At 44.3% G+C, this 26,904-nt stretch overlaps 1 protein-coding gene across 2 annotated transcripts; it reads right to left on the bottom strand.

The window, feature by feature from the left end:
* LOC129818714 (SH3 domain-binding protein 2-like) lies at positions 1-26,904 on the bottom strand. 2 transcript variants are annotated; one of them, XM_055874877.1, is made up of 13 exons: positions 26,834-26,904; positions 21,738-21,877; positions 19,582-19,684; positions 13,890-14,007; positions 13,724-13,791; positions 13,412-13,497; positions 7,459-7,536; positions 3,173-3,803; positions 2,922-3,039; positions 2,614-2,669; positions 2,333-2,408; positions 2,156-2,215; positions 1-865 (listed from the first exon to the last, which is right to left on the bottom strand). In XM_055874877.1, the coding sequence occupies exons 2-13, from the start codon at positions 21,871-21,873 to the stop codon at positions 728-730; spliced, it is 1,668 nt and encodes a 555-aa protein (XP_055730852.1). In that variant the 5' UTR covers positions 21,874-21,877; positions 26,834-26,904; the 3' UTR covers positions 1-727. The 2 variants fall into 2 exon arrangements, with proteins under 2 accessions (XP_055730852.1, XP_055730850.1); XM_055874875.1 differs by having other exon boundaries at positions 2,922-3,042.

Genomic DNA, 26,904 nt, shown 5'->3' on the forward strand with positions numbered 1-26,904 from the left:
GAATTTTACAAAATAATTTTATACAATACATTTAATTTAATTTACATATCCCAAATGGACAGTTCTGTACAGTGCAATAGGATGTGTGGACAGTTTGATAGCATAGGTTTTTATGCACCATATTTCACAGCCATCATTATCTAAGCATTTTAAAATATAACTTTTTTTCTGAAGATAATATGATACATTTCATAAACTTTATGGAATAAATAAGTGATTTACACATAATTGGTCCTCAATGCGTAATGCAAAACCAGTGCTTAATATTCCGACATTAATGTGCAGTCAACCCACAAATCTTCACATTTTGCTTGTATTCTGAACAACACTACAGCAGTGCCATCCAGTGTAATGACAGACCTTTAGAGTACTAGTCCTGCAGTAGTCCTCACATAATACAACTTTGTTCTGTATATCGAGCTCATTGTCCTCCTCACAGATACTATATTTTCTTCACAACTGCAACCATGTGCACTCGTTGCACCTCTGCCCAAGCATTGTTTCGGGCTAGATCCCATGCCATGACGCTCATCAGAATCACTCCAACAAAAACTCAGGCTTGGTTACAGAAATGCAACAATCTGACTTGCCCTACAGGGGCCAGTGTCATTTTGTTTCTACCACAGCAGGTTTTGACTGTAGTTCATGACAGTTGCAGCACTGTATTAGATGCCCAAAAGGAGAGAGTCCGTTTGAGCCAATGGCCTCAGGTAGAGTCAGGACAGGGTCATCTGGGCATGATGTAACCATATGGCTGCTGCAGACACAGAGAGTCGTGATTGGGTAGAGGGTGGCTATGGTAGTGCTCCACTAGGGCTGACAGGGAGGCAAATGTAATCTCAAACTCCAGGAACACCCGGGAGTCCTAAACCATAAACACATTGAAATTCACATCAAACAAGACAGACATGGTACTGGAATCCTTCATGTATTATTGATTTAGTCAGACAATCGACATGGTAGACACGGCATTAACCAAGGTTTGAGTTTTATACAATTTTTATACAATTAAAAAACTTGAAAATGCTATTTGGAGAACAGCAAAAGCAAGCAAAAAGGACCCCAGCCATAATCACCTTGGCTGCTTTGGGTTCATTCCCCTCAGTCGATCTACAAACACATAGCCTATTAGCTACCGTAATGTTATTCCCCTGAAAGGGAGGAAACTTGAGAAATGATTCACACTGACACGTGGCATCAGCGACGTATGACATGTTTAGAACTGTATTGATGGCATTTTAATGTCGGCCTGTAGGGAAGATAGGCCATGTGGAGATGTTCATATTGAAACATCTTTTTTTTTCAAGTTCCTAGTTGATAAAATTAGTACCAATTTTCTCAGGGGACCCCACATGGGGGCCCGACCCCAAGTTTGGGAACTACTGTACTAACCTCTCTGCTCTGCTCTCTCTGTCTCCTCTGCATGCAATGCAGCCTGCGTCAGCCTCACCACTAAGCGCCACATCACTGTCTGTCTCTGTAGCCTACTCTCTATAAAGCAACGTTTTTATGAGAACTTTGTAGGCTAGCGTATTTTTTGCTCCTGCTGAGGTAGGCTCCGTTTAACGTTAGCTTCTTAATTCATCCTTCTAGCTGGCTAAGTAATACTAGCCAGAGCCTTCAACGTTACTGCAATAGAAGTGTGTGCCGGCAGTTAGCCACCTGATTGACTGATATCTATAAGCGACTACTTACAAGTTGTGCACTCATTCTCGGAGATAGATTTTCTGTTTGTTTGGGGGATGTCTGTATGCGGATGGTTTTAACATTTTTTTTTTCTTTCGGTATCTCGCAAACACGCTGTCTGCAGGGTCTTTAGTTGCCTACTTGAGGGTACTCCGATCTGGGGTAGTTAGTTTCTCGTCTCAGGCCGTTTGAGAGAGTGGTGAATGTGCTGCTAAAAAGGCTTATCCGGGAGGCAAATCCGGGGGACACAGGCGAACATAATGAGCCTGGATCAATGTCCTGAGCTTTGATCAACGCTGGGGCAATATTTAGATGTTGACCTGTAATTGATTTTCTTTATTGTGTACAAAATATATATTTTTATTATCATATTTTTTTTTTTCAAATTTAAAAAAATGACCGGACCTCTGTGTACTCTGTGTGTAGTTACGGGCATGGGTAGACCGAAAGTAAAGACAGTGGTTCTGACCTCATCAAAGAGCCTGTAGTTTCTGGCCTTGCACAGATCCACATCCCACACCACCAGCACCTGATTCAATGAGAACAAATGTACATTATTGACTAAAGCAGTTTCTTTTTAATATTCTTTGTATGATGTGTGGTGAATCCCTAGATGTTTATGCATCACAGCATGCACATGTTGTACCTTTGATGTCTTTGTTCCTGAGTTCCTGATGCAGTAGAGACCATCCTGCGGTGAACTGGAGCTTTCCATAAATAACCTGCAATTAAAGCACAATAATGATGTATTTTAGCAAGACTGCATTCAGACGTGTTCTGTTCTTCTTCCAAGAGAAAACAGAGACATGATTGTCGTCAGAAAGAGATTCCTCGATCGAACATTAGTGGGCACTAAAGACTGTTACACAAAAAAGGAACAAGGAGGATTTAACATATGTTCATTACAGAAATCATTTATTGTCTTACTTTTCAACAATGCTTGTTTCTGTTATGTCCACAAACACAGAATCGGGTAATTGAACCTGAGGTCAGAAACATGTGTCGAAAACAACAACAACAGACATAAGGAGGTTAGAATTGTGTCAGCAGGCGAAGACTAATCTGTAGTACACTGAACATTATTGTGCGATGAGATTATGGAATGTGTGGTGAAACAAGGGCATGCACGCACCACTGAGTAAAGACACTAAACTAAACACAAAACATAACAGATTTGTTTCTCTCGTAGCCTGTGTACACAAGAGTGATAGTTGATGGAGAATATGGCCGCTTACATTCTCATAGTCTTCATCAGAGTCATCTTCAATGTCCTTGGATGGATCCCTGTTCTTTCTTAAAGAGGCAGGTACCTCGTCCACTGAGGCTCGGAAGCTTTGTCCATCTGGAGAGGATCTTCTGAGAAGAAGTCGGTGTTTTAACCTTCATCTTAAATGGTGCTATATATTTTTGCATGATTACAATATAACAACCTTGAAATCAAACTGTAGTTTTCAGAGCAAAAAGTCAAGCCTTTGCAGACACTTACTGTGCTGACCCTCTTGGTCGTTTAGGCATGGTTGCTGGACATGGAGATTTCGCTAGGAGGGGTGGCTTGTACGGTCCAGGCTTGTGGTTCAGTGCTGGCGAGGCCTGTGGTGGGAGATCTGGTGTTGGCCTAGTGCTGTGGCAGTAGTTTGGCACACTTGGGATGTGACTGGTTGTGTTGCCATGGCAACCCGGTGGACTAGGATTCAGCCCCATTTGCCTTTCCAGGTTGATGCAGATGGGCAGGGTGGCGGGAGACTTGAGGGTCACTGGAACATGGGGCTTATTGTCTCTGTGGTCCCCCCCAGGTAGGGTGGAGATGGACGTCATCTGCTTCTGTAGGCTGGCAATGGGAGTGGGAAGAGGGGTCTTAGGGCCCCTCACACTTCTCTCTGGGCTGACCTTATTTGGGATGTCCTTGTGTCCATGGTGGTTGTGGCCGACCTCACCCAGCTTGGGTCGAGGTAAGAGCGGGGACATTTTCTTTGGAAGGGGGCTGGAGAGGGTCCTGTTGGGGACAGGGGCACGGGCAGGTTGGGGGAGACCTTTGCAGAATCCTGACATTGATTCTTGTCTAAACTGGCATGGGAGTGGAGGAGGATGGTATGATGGTGGTGGGACAGTTAGTCTTCCTTCAATAGTAAAAAAAAAAAATAAGATATTCAGTACTTCCTACATAAATTGCTGACAAATTTTTTGAGAGTTGAGAGACAATGTTTTTTCAGTGGTAGTTATCGTTTAGCTATAGATACAGTGCATTCGGAAAGTATTCTGACCCCTTGACTTTTTCCACTTTTTGTTTAATTACAGCCTTCTTCTAAAATGGATTAAATAAATACAAATTCTCATCAATCTACACACAATACCCCATAAAGACAAAGTGAAAACAGGTTTTTCGAAATCTTTGCAAATGTATTAAAAATAAAAGGATTTACATAAGTATACAAACCCTTTGCTATGAGACTCGAAATTGAGCTCAGGTGCATCCTGTTTCCATCGATCATCCTTGAGATGTTTCTACAACTTGACTGGAGTCCACCTGTGGTAAATTCACTTGATTGGACATGATTTGGAAAGGCACACATCTGTCTATATAAGGTCCCACAGTTGACAGTGCATGTTAGAGCAACAACCAAGCCATGAGGTCAAAGGAATTGTCCATAGAGCTCTGAGACAGGATTGTGTGGAGGTACAAATCTGGGGAAGGGCACCAAAACATGTTTGCAGCGTTGAAGGTCCCCAAGAACACAGTGGCCTCAATCATTTTTCAATGGAAGAAGTTTGGAACCACCAAGTCTCTTCCTAGAGCTGGTCGCCCGGCCAAACTGAGCAATCGGGGGAGAAGGGCCTTGGTCAGGGAGGTGACCAAGAACTCGATGGTCACTCTGACAGAGCTCCAGAGTTCCTCATTGGAGATGGGAGAACCTCCCAGAAGGACAACCATCTATGCAGCACTCCACCAATCAGGCCTTTATGGTAGATTGGCCAGACGGAAGCCACTCCTCAATAAAATGCACGTGACAGCCCGCTTGGAGTTTGTCAAAAGTCACCCAAAAACTGTCAGACCATGGGAAACAAGATTCTCTGGTCCGATGAAACCAAGATTGAACTCTTTGGCCTGAATGCCAAGCGTCAAATCTGGAGGAAAGCGGCAGGGACTGGGAGACTGGTCAGGATCGAGGGAAAGATGAACAGAGCAAAGTACAGAGATCCTTGATGAAAACCTGCTCCAGAGCGCTCAGGACCTTAGACTGGGGTGAAGGTTCACCTTCCAACAGGATAACGACCCTAAGCAAACAGCCAAGAAAATGCAGGACAGGCTTCAGGACAAATCTCGGAATGTCCTTGAGTGTCCCTGACAGAGCTTGAGAGGATCTGCTGAGGAGAATGGGAGAAACTCCCCAAATACAGGTGTGCCAAGCTTGTAGCGTCATACCCAAGAGGACTCGAGGCTGTAATCGCTGCCAAAGGTGCTTCAACAAAGTACTGAGTAAAGGTTCAGAATACTTATGTAAATGTCATATTTAAATGTTTTCTTTTTTATAAATTTTCTGTTTTGTTTTATAAAAAACAGTTTTTACTGTGTCATTATGGGGTTTATTGTGTAGATCGATGAGGGGGGGGGAAACTATTTAATCAATTTTAGAATAAGGCTGTAACGTAACAAAATGTGCAAAAAGTCATGGAGTCTGAATACTTTCTGGATGCACTGTATACATACACACTACCGGTCAAAAGTTTTAAAACACCTACTCATTCAAGGGTTTTTCTTTATTTTTACTATTTTCTACATTGTAGAATAATAGTGAAGAGATCACAACTATGAAATAACACATGTGGAATCATGCAGTGACCAAAAAAGTGTTAAACAAATCAAAATATATTTTATACTTGAGATTCTTCAAATAGCCACCCTGTGCCTGGATGACAGCTTTGCACACTCTTTGCATTCTCTCAACCAGCTTCATGAGGTAGTCACCTGGAATGCATTTCACTTAACAGGTGTGCCTTCATAAAAGTTAACTTGTGAAATGTATTTCCTTGTTACTGTGTTTGAGCCAATCAGTTGTGTTGTGGCAAGGTGAGGGGGGGGGGGGGGGGGGTTATACAGAAGATAGCCCTATTTGGTAAAAGTCCATATTATGGCAAGAACAGCTCAAATAAGCAAAGAGAAATTACAGTCCATCATTACTTTAATACATGAAGGTCAGTCAATCTGGAAAATTTCAAGAACTTTGAACGTTTCTTCAAGTGCAGTCGCAAAAACCATCAAGCGCTATGATGAAACTGGCTCTCATGAGGACCGCCACAGGAATGGAAGACCCAAAGTTACCTCTGCTGCAGAGGATAAGTTCATTAGCGTTACCAGCCTCAGAAATTGCAGCCCAAATAAATGCTTCACAGAGTTCAAGTAACAACCACATCTCAACAACAACTGTTTAGAGACTGTGTGAATCAGGCCTTCATATTCGATTTGCTGCAAAGAAACCACTTCTGAAGGACACCAATAAGAAGAAGAGACTTGCTTGGGCCAAGAAACACGAGCAATGGACATTAGATCTGTGGAAATTTGTCCTTTGGTCTGGAGTCCAAATTGGATATTTTGGGTTCCAACCGCCGTGTCTTTGTGAGACATGGTGTGGGTGAACAGATGATTTCTGCATGTGTATATCCCACCGTAATGCATGGAGGTGGAGGTATTATGGTGTGGGGGTGCTTTTCTGGTGACACATTGTATGTGATTTATTTAGAATTCAAGGCACACTTAACCAGCATGGCTACCACATCATTCTGCAGCGATACGCCATCCCATCTGGTTTGGGCTTAGTGAGACTATTATTTGTTTTTCAACAGGACAATGACCCAACACACCTCCAGGCTGTGTAATGGCTATTTTACCAAGAAGGAGAGTGATGGAGTGCTGCATCAGATGACTTGGCTTCCACATTCCCCTGACCTCAACCAAATTGAGATGGTTGGGATGAGTCAGACTGCATAGTTAAGGAAAAGCAGCCAACAAGTGCTCATCATATGTGGGAACTCCTTCAAGACTGTTGGAAAAACATTCCAGTTGAAGCTGGTTGAGAGAATGCCAAGAGTGTGCAAAGCTGTCATCAAGGCAAAGGGTGGCTATTTGAGGAATCTTAAATATAAAATATATTTAGATTTGTCTAACACTTTTTGGGTTACTACATGATTGCCTCCCGGGTGGCGCAGTGGTCTAGGGCACTGCATCGCAGTGCTAGCTGCGCCACCAGAGTCTCTGGGTTCGCGCCCGGGCTGGGTTTGCGCCCAGGCTCTGTCGCAGCCGGCCGCAACCGGGAGGTCCGTTGGGCGACGCACAATTGGCATAGCGTCGTCCGGGTTAGGGAGGGTTTGGCCGGTAGGGATATCCTTGTCTCATGTAAAATGTAAAATCATGTAAAATCTCATGTAAAATGTAATAAAATGTATGCACTCTACTGTAAGTCGCTCTGGATAAGAGCGTCTGCTAAATGACTAAAATGTAAATGATTCCATGTGTTACTTCATAGACTTGATGTCTTCACTATTATTCTACAATGCAGAACATAGTAGAACATAGCAGAACATAGTAAAAAATAAAGAAAAACCCTTGAATGAGTAGGTGTTCGAAAACTTTTGATCAGTAGTGTATGTACGGTCTCAAATGGAGCCAAATGGGACCATTCATTTGAATTGTGATGACATGCCAGTCTCATCAAGGGCTGTCTATCACAGTTATAGTACCTTTCAGCACCAAACTCAAAGATATTTATTATTTAGTACCTGTATAAGTTGGTGGGCTATCTGGTTTTTCATAGTCATCTTCATCCTCATCATCTTCTTCATCCTCTAACATGTAATCTAGGCAAGAAAATGTGTTAGTCTACAGAGTTAATTGTATGAAACAATCATAGGCGGAAATCCCAGGGGGGGCGGGGGGGACACGACCCCCCCATCTTTTGAAAAATATGATTTGTCCCCCCCAATATATCGCTGTAAACATAACTACGTAATTTCAATAATATTAATAATACGCAATTGTAACAGTATAACTTTAAACCGTCCCCTCGCCCCGACACGGGCGCGAACCAAGGACCCTCTGCACACATCAACAACGGTCGCCCACGAAGCATCGTTACCCATCGCTCCACAAAGTCCGCGGACCTTGCAGAGCAAGGGGCAACACTACTTCTAGGTTTCAGAGCAAGTGACGTAACTGATTGAAACGCTATTAGCGCGTACCCGCTAACTAGCTAGCCATTTCACATCCGTTACACTCACTCCCCTTTCAACCTCCTCCTTTTCCGCAGCAACCAGTGATCCGGGTCAACAGCATCAATGTAACAGTATAACTTTGAACCGTCCCCTCGCCCCGACACGGGCGCGAACCAGGGACCCTCTGCACACAAAAACTGACACCCACGAAGCGTCGTTACCCATCGCTCCACAAAAGCCGCGGCCCTTGCAGAGCAAGGTGCAACACTACTTCTAGGTTTCAGAGCAAGTGACGTAACTGATTGAAACGCTATTAGCGCGTACCCGCTAACTAGCTAGCCATTTCACATCCGTTACACAATGAAAGCACTTGTGCTGATTATAGACACTTAATACCCCGTTTTTAAGTTTCAAAAGATTGCGACCTTTCCCCCCCGCCCTTTGCCTCACGATGGTTTGATCCACTGCCATTTCTTTAGCTGGCAAGGTAATAGAGGGTTCGTATCTACTGTCCGAAAGGCACTCAATGCACGTAACTGACGTGAGGTTAATCCAGTCAATCCATAGCAGGTCCATAGCAATATTATTTATTTATTTTTATGTTGGCAGGGTTCACACACTAGCTGAATTTGCAGAGCTAGCGCGCAAACTAAAGCAAACATTAACTATCAAGCTAGCTAGTACCTATTCCATTTATGTGGCGTCGTCAAAGATGGAATCTTTGCTATCGTCAGTTTATTCCAAGATCAGCATGCAGCTGTAGTGCTTCAAAGTCCCTGTGATAAGGTTAGCGATAAACTGAAGTCCAAACTGAACAGAACTACACTCTCTTATACCATTGTCTTAAATATATTTAATGGTCTCGTTGCAAAAGCTAAATTGTCGCTAGTGAACTTTTTAATATATTTTTTCACCTTTATTTAACCAGGTAGCAAAGATTATAGCAAACACCACAGAAACGGAATTGATGCTCGCTAGCTTTGCAAATGCAGCTATTGTTGGAAGCCAGCCAATATGAAACAAACTATATTCAAATTACGAAAGGTTGCAGCATATGTTGTGTAAATGTGTGTGTGTGTGTAGCTAGGCCAGCCAGCCAGAAAAATGTCAGAAAAAAGTAAAAAGACGGACATCAGAGTATTTTTCAGTACACCAAAACGCAAAGTAAGAACTCTAGTAGCCTAATATCTCAAAGACTAGTTGATAAAATGCTCATAAGAAAGAAGTGAAATGCTAATGTAAATGTTTCACAATGATGTCATTAGGCAGAGCAGGCAACAGATGGCACACAGACAGCAGAGCTGGGGACAGATATGCAGGGACAGACTGGCAGAGACAGTCTCAGGTAAGTTTGTTGAGTCTTTGTTTGGCAACATTGTGAAAGGTTCTCAATTCTTTTGACTTGTAAAATAGGGACATAATTGGAAAATGCCATGGATACCCCCACTCTCAACTTAAACTGGTGACTAAACTAAGATTTGTTTAAGGCAATGGTATTGCTGTTGTGATTGATTGTGTAGTTTTGGGTACCGGTAGTTAGGAGTACGGCAAACACCTTATTTATTTTCTAGGAGACAGACTGTGAGTCAGTGAGGGTGGTGAAAGGGAAAGAGACTTCAGAGGACAGTGTCACAGCCACGGCAGGACCAGGTGTCACCCTTGTTGCCAGCAGCACCAGTATAGGGTACAGTGGCACAGCATTGTCCAGTTACCTCAGTGATGGCACAAAACCATATTAGCCACACCCACAATTTATAGAACCGCAAACTCTTGCCAACAGAGTGTTGACGTTTCAAGAGAGATGGGTTCGCGATTTCCTCTGGCTACATTATAATCCATCAATAAAAGGAGTGTTGTGTTTTCACTGTAGCCAAGGGTTTTCAAGCCAGCCATCTTTTGGCCAAAGAGCAGATGCTTCCTTCATTAGTGCAGGATTTAGGAACTGGAGAAAAGCCATTGAAAAACTCACAGCACATCAAAACTGCCAAACCCACCGCCACTTTGTAATTGTAACAGCACACCAGCTAAATCCAATCAGTGTCCAGTTATCCAGCGCGTGGGGTAAACAGCAGGAGGATGCAAGGCATTGCTTGATGAAAATTGTCAGTTCGGTGCGGCATGTAGTAAGACAGGGACAAGCCTTTAGAGGCCACACGGATGACAGTGGGAATTTATACCAGCTTTCGAAACTTAGGGCAGAAGAGGATGATCCCATTTTACTGAAGTGGTTAACAGAGCGTACCACAATGTACACAGGCCCCAAAGAACAGAATGAAATTCTGAACATCATGGCCAATACAGTCATTCGAGGCATTGCAGCTGAGATTAGGTCTCTTCCGATTGTACAATTTTCATTAATTGTTGATGGTACTCAAGATGTCTCTGGTGCTGAACAGGAGAATGTCTGTCTGCGTTAAATTGACCATGACCTTGTCCCTCATGAGGAGTTTATTGGGCTATGCAGGGTGTCGGAGACAACAGGCGAGGGCATTGCGAAGGTGGCAACTGATGTGTTGTTGAGGCTCAATTTGCCCATGTCTGGCTTACGTGGGCAGAGTTACGATGGTGCCTCAAACATGGCAGGAAAATACACAGGTGCACAGGCAATTGTGAGGAGGCAGCAGCCATTAGCCCTCTATGTCCATTGTGGAGCACACTGTGTAAATCTGATTACACAGGCTGGCTGCTCAGCTTCCCCACTGATCCGGGATTCCCTTTCCTGGGTCCATCAGTTAGGTGTCCTCTATGGCCAGTTAGGAAAGTTTAAGAGCATCTTTGAATCAATTGCCACGTCCAAAGATACAAATCTGACCACCCTGAAACCCCTATGTCCAACAAAGTGGACTGTGCAGAATACTGCTATTAGAGCTGTGCTAGGGCAGTATGAGAGGGTACTAAGCAGCCTAGAGGAGATGGCAAAAACTGCATCCAAGACAGCTTCAACTGCCAGTGGCTTATTCGAGCATTTCAGCAAAGGCAAGACTGTGTTGGGCCTCACACTTGCCTCTGCTGTTCTTGGAGAGCTTGAATGTCTAAACATTTCACTGCAGAAGACAACTCAGACTGTCTCTGGTATGCAGGCTACAGTCGAGTGTGTGCGGTCATCTCTTAGGGGCACGAGAAATGACGAAAGCTACCTTGCACTGTATGAGAAAGCAACAACATTGATTGACTCTATTGAATCCATTGAGACGCACTCAAGACGATTTGCTGGCAAAGCAGTGGATCACTATAGGATAGAAATTTTTAAAGTGTTGGATGGTGTGGAGGTTCAGTTTGGTGACCGTTTTGACCAGGGCAGTCTAAACGTCCTGCAAAAGTTGGAAAGAGCGCTTCTCACGGGGGAGTTGGATGAGTCTCTAGATCAGTACCCAGAACTGAACATAGATTCTCTTTCAGTGCAGATTCCTCTCTTTCACAACAAATACCCCTCTAGCAGCAGTGGAGAGGCAGCAGAGGTCCTCAGGAGGCTCCCAGTGGAGGTGCGGGGGTTGTTTGACCAAGTTGAGGTGCTGATCAGAATTTTGTTTGTGGTGCCAGTGTCTTCATGTGAGGCTGAGAGGAGTTTCAGTGTACTCCGCAGGTTAAAGACTTGGCTACGGGATAGCATGGGCCAAGAGAGACTGACAGGCTGGACAGTCTCAAGAGGGAAAATATCTGCCAGCAATTTGTTGGATCCATCGAAACCCACAAACATATGTTTGGTTCTTTTGTTCAGTAATGTGTATAGCAGTGGTTCTCAACCTTTTTTGGGTACTGGAAACCCTGCATATTTTGAGGCAAGGTTTTGAGCGGTCCTCAGGGACCTCCACTCTATATTATATGTAAACTTACTGGAAACCTTGTGGTACTGACTACATTCATTACACTTTTTTATTTCACGGACCCCTTGCAATTAGTCCACGGACCCCTGTTTGAGAACCCCTGGTGTAATTGATATTTGTTCTTTTGTTTAGTAGTTTTCAGTTTTTAGTACACTTACAAATTATTTATTTCATTTTATTTTATTTAAAATTGCGTACGTTGTGCGACATACTTGTCCATAGTATGCTGCTGTTTGAAGAGTTGAGACACTGACTGAGTTGAGACACTGACTGAGTTGAGACACTGACTGAGTTGAGACACTGGCTGAGTTGAGACACTGGCTGAGTTGAGACACTGGCTGAGTTGAGACACTGGCTGAGTTGAGACACTGGCTGAGTTGAGACACTGGCTGAGTTGAGACACTGGCTGAGTTGAGACACTGGCTGAGTTGAGACACTGGCTGAGTTGAGACACTGGCTGAGTTGAGACACTGACTGAGTTGAGACACTGACTGAGTTGAGACACTGGCTGAGTTGAGACACTGGCTGAGTTGAGACACTGGCTGAGTTGAGACACTGGCTGAGTTGAGACACTGACTGAGTTGAGACACTGACTGAGTTGAGACACTGGCTGAGTTGAGACACTGGCTGAGTTGAGACACTGACTGAGTTGAGACACTGACTGAGTTGAGACACTGGCTGAGTTGAGACACTGGCTGAGTTGAGACACTTACTGAGTTGAGACTGACTGAGTTGAGACACTGACTGAGTTGAGACACTGGCTGAGTTGAGACACTGGCTGAGTTGAGACACTGGCTGAGTTGAGACACTGGCTGAGTTGAGACACTGGCTGAGTTGAGACACTGGCTGAGTTGAGACACTGACTGAGTTGAGACACTGACTGAGTTGAGACACTGACTGAGTTGAGACACTGAGACTGAGTTGAGACACTGAGACTGAGTTGAGACACTGAGACTGAGTTGAGACACTGAGACACTGAGACTGAGTTGAGACACTGACTGAGTTGAGACACTGACTGAGTTGAGACACTGACTGAGTTGAGACACTGGCTGAAGGATATTTTGGTTGATTTATTTGGGTTTTTCATTGAAGTAAGTTATTTTTCTTTTAGAACTGTACTTATTTTAAGCGTTTTGTTCTTGTAAAGATATTGTAGTAGATTCAGGCCAGTAGCACATATTTAATGACTATATAAATGTATCAGAAAAAGTCAAATTTAAAGGTCAATTCAATACGGAGACCAACTTTGTGATGGTTCTCAATGGAGATTATTATAGATGTGATCACACCATGTTCATTGTATTTATGAAAACTACATCCATACAGTGTACAGTACCATTGCCACCTACTGGACTTTCTTGATATTGCTGGTTGTAAGTACAAATACCTGCATACATACTGGACTGGTAAGGAGCACTGCTATGACTATTATTATTAGTAGTATTATAATGATTTAAACATTTGAACAAGTTGGGAAAACCCTTCAGTTAACTACTGTACCTATCAATTATCCAGTTGTAGGAATTATGGTCCCTCAATATACATTTAACATATTACAACGTAGGCTATGTGTTACAGCACTACTTTTGGTGTCCCTCTCAGGAATTGCTCTTGAGAAAATGTAATGTAATTGTCCCCTCCAAGGTTGATATCAGATTTTCACCCCTGGAAACAATGTTGTGAGTCCCGTCACTTACTGTCTCCTGGGTCATCATGGGCATAGGTTATGTCCATGGGGCACTCTATCGATCCATAGAAGCTCTCCGCATCACTTTCAGAGTCACTATGTCGACAAAGAGAGGACCACACCAATCACCTTCTATTGAATTGATTCACTGATCATGCATTCACTGACTCCCATTCATACTTTCTGTAACACAGCAAGAGATATCCTACGAGATCAAACCTGCATGCTTAGAAAGTTAATCGGAGCCAAACTGTCTACCATTTATCAGAAAGAGCAAGTGACCGCAGATGATATGTTTGTGTGAAGGGATGTGTTGACTTACTTTGTAAAATGTGAATCCCTTCTGTCATTATGGTGATCAATTTCTTTTCGCAGGTTTCGCATCCATTTCTGTTAGTAGACAACAACAAAAAATGGGGATTACATGATCTATGTATTGCTGTAATGTTACTAGGGATGTGAGAGGTTCTGTACATATCGCCTCTCACCCTTCTCTCTTCCTCATTGGCTGCTGAGAAGCAATAGGTCCGGTGCTTCTTACTGAAGTGGACGAGTTTGAAGGGAAACACTTTACTGGAGGTGGTCTCTTCTGCTGCCCTCATCACCCTGCCAACGAGAGAAATAGAAACTGAAACAACACGGTGGAGAAGACCACATGCACATACATTATAATAGATACACAGACATAGGAAAACACAGTGCGGTAAGCCTCCTCACTCTGACCAATCCGATTTCACATTTCGTAGGTTCAACCATATCAGTGGTTAACTCATTTATTACTATTACTGTCACATTATTGCTGTGACAAACATTTCATGCCGTCTATGTGATATTGTGTGCTGCTGGAGCTGTATGGGCCTGCTGGTCTGGCCATGTTTCAGTGTACCAGGCTGCTCAGCTGTAGAGAATTCCCCCTTGCGAAGGGCAGAGTCATGGTTATTGTTGTTATGGCTGAGATTTGTGGGTGTTTACTACCACTGTTGGTAGTAGTTGCTATTGCTATTCCCTGTGACGTTATTACTGAGTTATTTCTGTTTGTACAAATGGCTAGCTGGGGCTCGTCTGAGCGATTGGCTGGATAAGCCCTCACCCGCTAGTAACTTCTGCTGATTCATTACGCTCTGCCCACTATAGTGTTGTCCTGTCAGAACTGGATGTTAAGGCCCATATCTATACACTTTGTCCCCACGGACACAAACACACGTGAGGACACATCTGCTTCCATATGAAGATGTTTATATGATTGTGGTTCTGTTCGATGGCTGCACAACACTTCAAGATAGAAAACCAGAATGGGAGAGTCCGTCACTACACAATTTGCATCTCCTCGAGACGGCAGGTGATCCTGCTCTGACATGAGGTGCGCGGGGCGGATCCCTGGAAAACTCCCCAAGCTCCCTGAATGGTTGAAATTGTGATAGGTGACTGACAGGTCTGAAGGCCAGTCAAGTTAAGAGGGCAGGCCTTTTTTACAGTGTTGCATGTTCAGGTAATATGTTTATATGTATTTTTAGTTGAAGTCGGAAGTTGACATACACCTTAGACAAATACATTTAAACTCAGTGTTTCACAATTCCTGACATTAAATCCAAATCCAAATTCCCTGTCTTAGGTCAGTTAGGATCACCACTTTACTTTAAGAATGTGAAATGTCAGCTTTTTTGTCCTTCATCACATTCCCACTGTGTCAGTAGTTTACATACACTCAATTAGCATTTGGTAGCATTGCCTTTAAATTGTTTAACTTGGATCAAATATTTCGGGTAGCCTTCCACAAGCTTCCCACAATAAGTTTGGTGAATTTTGGGCCATTCCTCCTGACAGAGCTGGTGTAACTGAGTCAGTTTTGTAGGCTTCCTTGCTCGCACACACTTTTTCAGTTCTGCCCACAAATGTTCAATAGAATTGAGGTCAGGGCTTTGTCATGGCCACTCCAATACCTTGATTTTGTTGTCCTTAAGCCATTTTGCCACAACTTTGGAAGTATGCTTGGGGTCACTGTCCATTTGGAAGACCCATTTGCGACCAAGCTTTAACTTCCTGACTGATGTCTTGAGATGTTGCTTCAATATATCCACATAATTTTCCTCCCTCATGATGCCATCTATTTTGTGAAGTGCACCAGTCCCTCCTGCAGCAAAGCACCCCCACAACATGACACTGCCACCCACGTGCTGCACGGTTGGGATGGTGTTCCTTGGCTTGCAAGCTTCCCCCTTTTTCCTCCAAACATAACAATGGTCATTATGGCCAAATAGTTCTATTTTTATTTCATCAGACCAGAGGATATTTCTCCAAAAAGTATGATTTTTGTCTCCACGTGCAGTTGCAAACCGTAGTCTGGCTTTTTTTATGGCGGTTTTGGAGCAGTGGCTTCTTCCTTGCTGAGCGGCCTTTCAGGTAATGTTGATATAGCATTCGTTTTACTGTGGATATAGATACTTTTGTACCTGTTTCCTCCAGCATCTTCACACGGTCCTTTGCTGTTGTTCTGGGATTGATTTGCACTTTTCGCACCAAAGTACATTCATCTCTAGTAGACAGAACGCGTCTCCTTCCTGGGCGGTATGACGGCTGCGTGGTCCCATAGTGTTTATACTTGCGTAGTATTGTTTGTACAGATAAATGTGGTGCCTTCAGGCGTTTGAAAATTGCTCCCAAGGATCAACCAGACTCATGGAGGTCTACAATGTTTATTCTGAGGTCTTGGCTGATTTCTTTTGATTTTCCCATGATGTCAAGCAAAGATGCACTGAGTTTGAAGGCAGGCCTTGAAATGCATCCACAGGTACACCTCCAATTGACTCAAATTATGTCAATTTGCCTATCAGAAGCTTCTAAAGCCATGACATAATTTTCTGGAATTTTACAAGCTGTTAAAGGCACAGTCAACTTAGTGTATGTAAACTTCTGACCCACTGGAATTGTGATACAGTGAATTACAAGTGAATTAATCTGTCTGTAAACAATTGTTGGAAAAATGACTTGTCATGCACAAAGTAGATGTCCTTTCCGACTTGCCAAAACGATAGTTTGTTAACAAGAAATTTGTGGAGTGGTTGAAAAACAAGTTTTAATGACTCCAACATAAGTGTATGTAAACTACCGACTTCAACTGTATATATGTCACGCCCTGACCTTAGAGAGCCTTTTTATGTCTCTATTTGGTTTGGTCAGGGTGTGATTTGGGGTGGGCATTCTATGTTTCTGTTTTCTATGATTTTGTATTTCTGTGTTTTGGCCGGGCATGGTTCTCAATCAGGTACAGCTGTCTATCGTTGTCTCTGATTGGGAACCATACTTAGGTAGCCCTTTTCCCTCCTTTCAGTGTGTGAAGTTAACTTTGTTTGTGGCACATAGCCCTTAAGCTTCACGGTTGTTTTGTATTGTTTATTGTTTTTGTCTGCGTCATTTCTAATAAAAGGAATATGTACGCTCACCACGCTGCGCTTTGGTCCACTTCTTACGATGGCCGTGACAGAACTTCCCACCACAGAACTTCCCACCACCAAAGGACCAAGCAGCGTGGTGAAAGGGACTCCTGTACATGGGAGGAGATCCTGGACGGTAAGGGACCCTGGAGGCAGGCTGGGGAGTATCGCCGTCCAAGGGAGGAACTTGAGGCAGCTAAGGCAGAGCGGCGACGAGATGATGAGGCAAGTCAGCGAAGCAGGCACGAGAGGCAGCCCCAAAACGTTTTTTTGGGGGGGGGGGCACACGGGGAGATTGGCGGAGTCAGGTTATAGACCTGAACTAACTCCCGTGCTTACCGTGGGGAGCATGTGACTGGTCAGGCACCGTGCTATGGGGTGATGCGCACGGTGTCTCGAGTGAGCATTCACAGGCCGGTATGCTCTGTGCCAGCGTCCCGCATTTGCCAGGTGGAAGTGGGCATCCAGCCAGAATGGGTTGTGCCAGCTCCGCGCTCGAGACCTCCAGTGCGCCTCCACGGCCCAGTGTATCCGGTGCCAGCGCCAAGAACCAAGCCTCCAGTATGTCTCCCCAACCTGGTGAGTCCTGTGCCTGCTGCCAGAACCAGGCCTCCTGTAAGTCTCCCCAGCCTGGTGAGCCCTGTGGCAGCTCCACGTACCAGACTGCCCATACGTCTCCTCACTCCAGTGATGATCCATGGCGCGAAGCCTCCAGTGACGATCCATGGTGCGAAGCCTCCAGCGACCGGCCTCCAGTCCGGAGTCTCCAGCGACGGTCCCCAGTCCAGAGTCTCCAGCGACGGTCCCCAGTCCGGAGTCTCCAGCGACGGTCCCCAGTCCGGAGTCTCCAGCGACGTTCTCCAGTCCGGAGTCTCCATCGACGTTCTCCAGTCCGGAGCCTCCAGCGACGTTCTCCAGTCCGGAGTCTCCAGCGACGGTCCCCAGTCCGGAGTCTCTAGCGACGGTCCCCAGTCCGGAGCCTCCAGCGACAGCCCCCAGTCCGGAGCCTCCAGCGACGGTCCGGAGTCTCCAGCGACGGTCCTCAGTCCGGAGTCTCCAGCAACGTTCTCCAGTCCGGAGCCTCCAGCGACGTTCTCCAGTTCGGAGCCTCCAGCGACGATCCCCAGTCCAGGGCCCGCAACGAGGGTGCCCAGTCCGGGGCCCGCAACGAGGTTGCTCAGTCCGGGTCCCGCAGCGAGGGTGCCCAGCCCGGGGCCCGCAACGAGGGTGCTCAGTCCGGGGCCCGCAACGAGGGTGCTCAGTCCGGGGCCCGCAACGAGTGTCCCCAGTCCGGGGTCGGCGACGAGGGCCCCCGCACCAGAGGTGCCACCAAAGTGGGGTGAGCCAGTGGTGGAGCGGGGTCTACGTCCCTTACCTGAGCCGCCACCGCGGATAGTGCTCCTTCTGCTCCTCCTTGCACAAAGGCGGAGGTAGCGGTCCTGCTGCTGGGTTGTTGCTCTCCTACGGCCTCCTCCACGTCTCCTGATGTACTGGCCTGTCTCCTGGTAGCGCATCCATGCTCTGGACACTACGCTGACAGACACAGCAAACCTTCTTGCCACAGCTAGCATTGAGGTGCCATCCTGGATGAGCTGCACTACCTGAGCCACTTGTGTGGGTTGTAGACTCCGTCTCATGGTACCACTAGAGTGAAAGCACCGCCAGCATTCAAAAGTGACCAAAACATCAGCCAGGAAGCATAGGAACTGAGAAGTGGTCTGTGGTCACCACCTGCAGAACCACTCCTTTATTGGGGTTGTCTTGCTAATTGCCTATCATTTCCACCTTTTGTCTATTCCATTTGCACAACAGCATGTGAAATTTATTGTCAATCAGTGTTGCTTCCTAAGTGGACAGTTTGATTTCACAGAAGTGTGATTGACTTGGAGTTACATTGTGTTGTTTAAGTGTTCCCTTTATTTTTTTGAGCAGTATATATATATATTATTTTTTACCCCCTTTTCTCCCCATTTTTGTGGTATCCAATTGGTAGTTACAGTCTTGTCCCATCACTGCAACTCCCGTATGGACTCGGGAGAGGCAAAGGTCGAGACCCGCGCGTCCTCCGAAACACATCCCAGCTAAACCGCACAAGCCGCAAAAAAGTTCCCTGTGTATGTTATCTCTCTGTGAGGTTGCTTTATTCCTTTGACCGGGAAAGGTTTTCAATGAGTCACAGACCAGTCAAATTGCTATCTTAAAGCTCTATTTATGCAAGGCCAAAGTAGAGAGAAGAGACAGATGTGTAATTACACAGTTACACAGTTCTACGCTACCCCTATGGTACTGCAGCATGCGCCTTCAGGGGGAAGCAGTAGGAGGAGGAACTAAATGGATCACCACAGGTTAGGATTCCTTAGTATCCACTTTCACTTCTCAAAATTTCAAACAAATATGGAAAAGACATGGTTTAACAGTGCTGTCTCTATTACTGACTTGTCACCTATGTAGGTGACTTGTCACCCCCCCGTGTTAGGTATTCGTAAGCGAAAACTCATGACCTTTATAGAGATGATCTCATTTAGCAGAAAGTGGCACACCAACACTTAAGAAATGCTTTCATTGTCAGCAGACTTTCTCGTCTGATAAGGATTTCTCAGCCTAAAAACTGATTGGAAAGGACAATGCCAGCTGTATTTCGAACATTGATAATCATATGTAGGCCTATGTGAGAATGCCAACATGTCTTGCCAAAGTCTATTCAAATTCATGTGCAAATGACAGCTGCATGACAATAGTGGACACCGACCTGTTGTAGCCATTGAGAGAGAAAGCGCCTTGCGGTGCAGGACTGGTACTGCTCTTGAAATAATACACACATCCCCCGTGGAGGATTATATAGCGAAGAGGCCCTGTAAGAAAGAAAGATAACGTAAGGAAAGGTCTCACACATACAATAACCTAGGTATCAAATCAAAGTTTATTTGTCACGTGCACCGAATACAACAGGTGTAGACCTTACAGTGAAAGGCTTACTTACAGGCTCTAACCAATAGTGCGAAAAAAAGGTATGTGTGTGTGTGTGTGTGTGTGTGTGTGTGTGTGTGTGTGTGTGTGTGTGTGTGTGTGTGTGTGTGTGTGTGTGTGTGTGTGTGTGTGTGTGTGTGTGTGTGTGTGTGTGTGTGTGTAGGTAAGTAAAGAAATAAAACAACAGTAAAAAGACATTTGAAAATAAGAGTAGCAAGGATATATACAGACACCGGTTAGTCAGACTTATTGAGGTAGTATGTACATGTAGGTATAGTTAAAGTGACTATGCATATATGATGAACAGAGAGTAGCAGCAGCGTAAAAGAGGGGTTGGGGGGGCACACAATGCAAAAGGTCCGGGTAACCATATGGTTACCTGTTCACGAGTCTTATGGCTTGGGGGTAAAAACTGTTGAGATGCCTTTTTGTCCTAGACTTGGCACTCCGGTACTGCTTGCCATGCGGTAGTAGAGAGAACAGTCTAAGACTGGGGTGGCTGGGGTCTTTGACAATTTTTAGGGCTTTCCTCTGACACCGCCTGGTGTAGAGGTCCTGTAGAGGTCCTCGATGGCAGGCATCGAGTACCTCTAGCAAATATAAAGAGTTTCATTCTCAAATGCTATATATCCATTTTCAGACATGTTGGTAAATTTAGTCTTTATTGTTTCAAGAAATTATGAAAGAGATTGGTGTGTTCTTTCAATATCTAATCATGGCATGAGGTCGTTTAATGAGAGACATCAAATTGGCCCAGCGTCGTCCGGGTTTGGCCGTCAATGTAAGTAAGAATTTGCTCTTAACTGACTTGCCTAGTTAAATAAAGGTTAAACAAACAAACAAAAGAAAACATGTATTTGTTTAAAATCTATCACTTGATGATTTATTTTCAGAGACAAATAATCAAGTTTCTTTTGCAAAATGCTATATATCCGCCTCCCTCTCAGATAAATAAGAAGCACTGCTAGGATTTATACAGTCAAATATAGCAAATAACTACAAGAAATGTACAAATGATACATTTGTGACATCAATATTTATTTATTTTTAATCAATTAAATACAGTAATATGAGATCTGTATGTAAAACATTTACATTTGACATTTTAGTCATTTAGCAGATGCTCTTATCCAGTGTGACTTACAGTAAATACATTCATCTTAAGATAGCTAGGTGAGACAACCACATATCACATATCAAATACATGTCACGCCCTGACCTTAGAGTTCCTTATTATTTTCTATGTTTGGTTAGGTCAGGGTGTGACCCGGGTGGGAAAGTCTATGTTTTCTATTTCTTTGTTTTTGGCCGAGTGTGGTTCCCAATCAGAGGCAGCTGTCTATCGTTGTCTCTGATTGGGGATCATATATAAGTTGTAATTTTCCTTTTGGGTTTTGTGGGATCTTGTTTTCTGTTTAGTGTGTCTGCCTGACAGAACTGTGCACTTTCGTTTTCACGTTTGTTATTTTGTTTGAGTGTTTTTTGAAATGAAAGAATCATGAACACTTTCCACCCTGCGCTTTGGTCCACTCTTCCTACCACCAACGAGAGCCGTAACAATACTGGATAAGAACATTCCATTCCAGATAAAAAATGAATATATAGCGTTACACATCTAAAATCTATGAATAAAACATCTGAGAACAGTAATATTTTACACACACATGAAGGTACCCATAAGCAATCATTTCTGATGAAAAAACACAAATGTGAAAAATAGGTGGATATCGCGTTTTGGAAATGAACTTCATATATTGTTCCTAATTTGATGAATCTCCAACCCTGCTCGGGGGCTGATGATCTAAACGTTGTGATGAGATGAAAGTATGCAGTGCAACTCATCTCAGACCTTTGTCAGAATCCCTTGGTACAGTGCACATTAATGTGCCATGAAAGTTATATATGTAATGTAATGTTATGTACTGTAGGGCTACTCACACTTCATAAGGCTGAATTGGCTCCCTCCCTTCTTGTGGAGGTACCCAGAATGGCACACACCTCCTGGCATGGTGAGCAGGTTCTGGGCACCGATGGCCCTCATTGGGACAGGCCAGTAGATCTCTGCAGAAGCCATGTTTCTGAGGACAGGGAGAGAGAGAAATAACACATCAAATTACACATCACAGAGCTGGCAGTGGTCTGAACGTATCTAACTTGACATTTCTGAGATGCAACGCTAAAATACTCGTTCAGCTGCTGCATTTCTCGTTGAACCCAAGTCTGACAGTGAAATCTAAATCTGATTGCATCAAAACAGCAGCATGTCAATGGACAAACGGCACAAGGACTTGAGAATGCGGACCATGTTAACAAAATATCAACAATCAAAAAGAAGTAATACAACTTCCCATCACAGCTTTGAAACACCTCAGTCCTTGAAAGCATCTTACATCCGGACCCAATAACTTTCTCTCCACCTTGAAAGTTACAAGAAACACCATGACAATTCTACATACACTCTCAGAGAAAAAGGGTTCCAAAAGGGTTCCCCCGGCTGTCCCCATAGGATAATCTTTTTTGGTTCCAGGTTCCATGAAGGACCCTCTGTGGAAAGGGCTCTACATGAAACCAAAAGGGGTTCTTCAAGTGAACACATCCAAACAACCCTTTTTGGTTCTAGATAGCACCTTTTTAGCAACTTCAAATGAGCAAAGGGGTTCTCCCATGAGCACAGCCGAAGAACCCTTTTTTGCTTCTAGATCGCACCTTTTTTTCGTAAGAGTGTAGACTTAGAAACAAACAAACAAAAAATAAACACCGCAGCCAACAAGTCTGCTACCCAATCTTAAACCCCAGTCATAATACCTGGGTGCCCCAGCAGCAACTTAGAGAACACACTAAGGCAGACTCAGAGACACACACACCACACTCTCTTCTGAATCTCTAAAACCCTAATACAGCCGAAAACCTGCAGTCTCAAACCTTGACCCTAAACCAGACAAGCAAACAGGAAACTGGACGTTTCCTCTGTAATGTGTCTCATGCCATTTCAGAGCTGTTGATTGCACCCTGTGTGCCTGCCTTGTCTTTCCTTGGCCTGGCGATGGCTGCCTGCCTTCTGGGAGGGACAACTCCCTCCAGACACAAAGACAAATATACTAACAAGGGAAGAAAAATAGGCCATTTTACACATTTTTACAAATGACTGCCGAGCACCAAAGGAAGGTATAGGGTTTAACATTGAGATCCAAGGGACAGGTGCAGGGGAGTAGGGTCTGACTGTTAGAGGAGGATGGAAAAGAGGAGAGGGTAAGCTGCATCCCCAGAGTAAATCAGAGGTCGTTGAACTTTCCAAGAGGAAACAGCCAGGCAGGGAGGTTCAATAAGGATGCAGGAATGTAGCTTAGTCTCCAGGCAGCAGGTAGCCTAGTGGTTAGATTGTTGAGCCAGTAACCAAAAGGCTGCTAGATCCAATCCCTGAGCTGACAAGGTAAAAATCTGTTTTTCTGCCCCTGAACAAGGCAGTTAACCCACTCTTCCTAGGCTGTCATTGTAAATAAGAATTTGTTCTTAGCTGACTTGCCTAGTTAAACAAAAAAATAGTCGGATTAGCGGATCAGGCTGGGGAAGAAAATGATGAAGTATTTCTGCAAATGCCTGTAAAATGTGTTTATGCTCCCTCTCTTTAGTGTCTAAATTGGACTCTGACGAGGCAAGCAGATTGGAGTGTTTTGGACGCAGCAGGGTGTCTTGGTTATTTCTGACCTGTTTGTGGTGTCTGCTCGAAGAACAGCAGGGTGTCTTGGGTATTTCTGGCCTGTTTGTGGTGTCTGCTCGAAGAACAGCAGGGTGTCTTGGGTATTTCTGGCCTGTTTGTGGTGTCTGCTCGAAGAACAGCAGGGTGTCTTGGGTATTTCTGGCCTGTTTGTGGTGTCTGCTCGAAGAACAGCAGGGTGTCTTGGGTATTTCTGGCCTGTTTGTGGTGTCTGCTCGAAGAACAGCAGCCTTCATCTGTCCTGCTGCCACCTTCTGATGTCTGTGTAGATTCCACTGGGAAGCAATAACCACTGTTCAAAAGGCATACAGGGTGTGGGACCTATGGACGGATTCACCCTGACTGCCTGCTCTGACTAGTTGTGGTGTTGGATATGTGTGGTTGTAAAGAGGACAGATAGGTACAATTAGGAACTTTACTCTCTTATTTACAATGGAAGACTGCATGAGCAGAATGGTCCCTTAGTTTGCATAATGCCTAACTCATTGCAGTTAATAACAAACCTTATTAAAGGGCATCTATGTGGAAAATACATTGGAGTTGCAAAAAGTCATCAAGGGTAACATTTCAACCACGGGATTATGTTATCATGGTAATCAATTTTCAACATTGACAAACCTTTATAACATATGTTGAATTTCCACCATTGAAAATAACAGTAAGCTGGGCATAGTAGTGAGACAGAGACACTTATCAGGAATGGGGAATTCCTTTTTTGCCAGGAACTGAAATGTAAACAGGAGTGGCAGGTATAACATACCAGGTTATTATTCAAACCTACTTCCTACTGCTGCCATGAACAATCCACAGGAAAACTACTCAACATAACCCATGGTTCTAGAGGAGAAACTAAATGAAACAAAAGTGTCAACGATTCACAGTGTGCTCTCACCTACTGTGAGACACATTCTCTGAATGACTACTCATAACAGGTACAGTGAGCAAAAGATCAGTATCCTTAACTGTATCATAACCTTTGACGTACATGTCCCAGCCACAGTGTTACCAAACGAGAGAGACTTTTAGCACGAGCACATGGGCCATCACCAGCTAGTGAGCTGCACATCATTGGGTGAGTCAGTGAAACTGGAAAGCATTTTTAGGACTATCATTTCCTCCTCATATTGTAGCATACAACAGGGGCGCAATATTGGTTTTAGAAGTGGGGGGGGGGGGCATAATTAGTATTATATTTTTGTTTTATCCACTCGGATAAACACTCAAAACAGCCTACCCGAATGCTCAGAGGCGTCTGCATGGTCCTAAAGCACACCTATGCCTCTTTTTGTATCACATTCCAATGATAAAACTGCCACATTTTAGAATTTGTCCCCAGTGAAAGTTGCGCTCCTGGCATACAATATGTATCTCCACATACCTAGGCCTAGACTATTGATGGATTCAAGACAAAGTCGTTTTCATTGATCTCAGATTCTCAGTTTGTCAGTGTCAAAGTAGTCTGTCATTTCGATCATTTGTGCAGTATTATGGGGCTTTCAAGACAAATCGGAACTCTTTAAAAATTCAGAGTTGGTTGACCGTTCAAAGCGAATTTTCCCAGTCAGAGTTTGTTTTTTCCCGATTTCCCAGTTGTCTTGAATGCACTGAAGTCGGAAGTCGGGGTTTCCCAGCTCCGAGTTCCCAGTTGTCTTGAATGCACTGAAGTCGGAAGTCGGGGTTTCCCAGCTCCGAGTTCCCAGTTGTCTTGAATGCACTGAAGTCGGAAGTCGGGGTTTCCCAGCTCCGAGTTCCCAGTTGTTTTGAACGCAGCATTAAAAAAAGATTATGTCATTATGTCTCCAGTCATGTAAAAGGACGTAGAATTGCATGAAATGTGTTTATTTTCACGGACCCCAGGCCACTTTTATTTCCCCCCATGTGTGCAACTTCTGTAAGTCCCACTACGCAAATGTGATGATATTCATGCAATGCCCCCCAGGTCAACCCCATCTCACGCTCACTTTTTGTTCCGGCACCTTCCCATTTACAAATTAAGCACTGTGAGTGCCCGTGAGAATGTGATCGTGTTTCGTGTAAACAGGACTCAATATGACTAGCACACCATTTGTTGGATGTAAACAGTTGAACACACAAAATAACCGTTGCTTTATAACTCCCAATAAAATAAGCTGTCCAGCAGTGCCCATCATTGTTGGGAAAGGATGATAGTTGAAACAATCATAGCCATCCTCTTCCACACCAGTAGGGGTATTTATCATCAATACCAGGAGCTTGAGATCAACTGAACCTCAATGGCAACTTAATAATACAGTCATCTTTCTCTTTCGCTGCATCACCAAATACTCAGAAACTGAGTAGGTAGGAAAGTTGGTAGGAAAGGAGGTAAGAAATTCGGTAGGAAAGTAGGTAGGAAAGTCAGAAAGAATTACGCCACTTACATGCTATCCCGTTCCCAACACATTCTCACACTGGACTCGCTTGCAAGGAGAAACAACATATTTTTTCTTACTGACACATCCATTGATGGTGCAGGGCACTTCTCGCTACCATGTTATCTCTGACAGGTCACGGAGACTGACGGAAGACAGGGACAAACGGACAGACCGCCAGAGTGTGCTGGTGTATAGATATATAGATTGATACTCCAGACAGACAGAGCCTGGAGGGGCAGTCTGTCTGTGGTCTGAGGAACTGCCTGCCTGCTCAGACGCATCGACTCATTTCCGGAGGGCCTCGTCTCAGAGCCCACACTCCACATTGGCTGAAGTGCCTGAGCAGCTACTTCCCGCTCTGCGAGGTGGAGCTGCTGATTGGACAACACCCTCATGCCTTTAGCCCATCAGCCAACACTGCCACAGTGCTGAGTGTTGGAGGGACTTTCCACCTCCAGCACCATGGAGCAATGAAATGGACACAAACAAAATATCCTGAGAGTGCCACTATGACCTATAGACAGAACACCATGTGTCCTGTACTCTACAGTGTGTATCCAAATCACATGCATCGGAGAGTAATACACTATATCAACCATGTATAATAACACAAAATATATATATATATATTGCACAATAATAGCACTAACTACTTTCTAGTGTCGTTTGATCCACATCGTGTGTAGTCCCAAGACCAATAGCCTAAAAGACATAGCTGGTAGACCAGGAGGTTAGCTTCTGGTATTAGCATGGCCTATTTAGAAGTGATCCATGACCTTCCAAGGAAATACCTAAACAACAACAGCTTATAGATTTGAAAGATGCTGCACAAGGAAAAACACTGTTCCATAGATCTTTCCATAAAACAGTCTATTAACATAGTCGGCTGCTAAATTCTGTTTATTTGACATGAATATGGTACTTACCCATTGAGACCTGCAGAAGAAGACTGCTCTCTCTTTTTAAGATCTGTGGTTTGCAGTGAACACTAGGCCAC

This window comes from Salvelinus fontinalis, chromosome 21 (assembly GCF_029448725.1).
Source record: "Salvelinus fontinalis isolate EN_2023a chromosome 21, ASM2944872v1, whole genome shotgun sequence".
Taxonomy (NCBI): Eukaryota; Metazoa; Chordata; class Actinopteri; order Salmoniformes; family Salmonidae; genus Salvelinus; species Salvelinus fontinalis.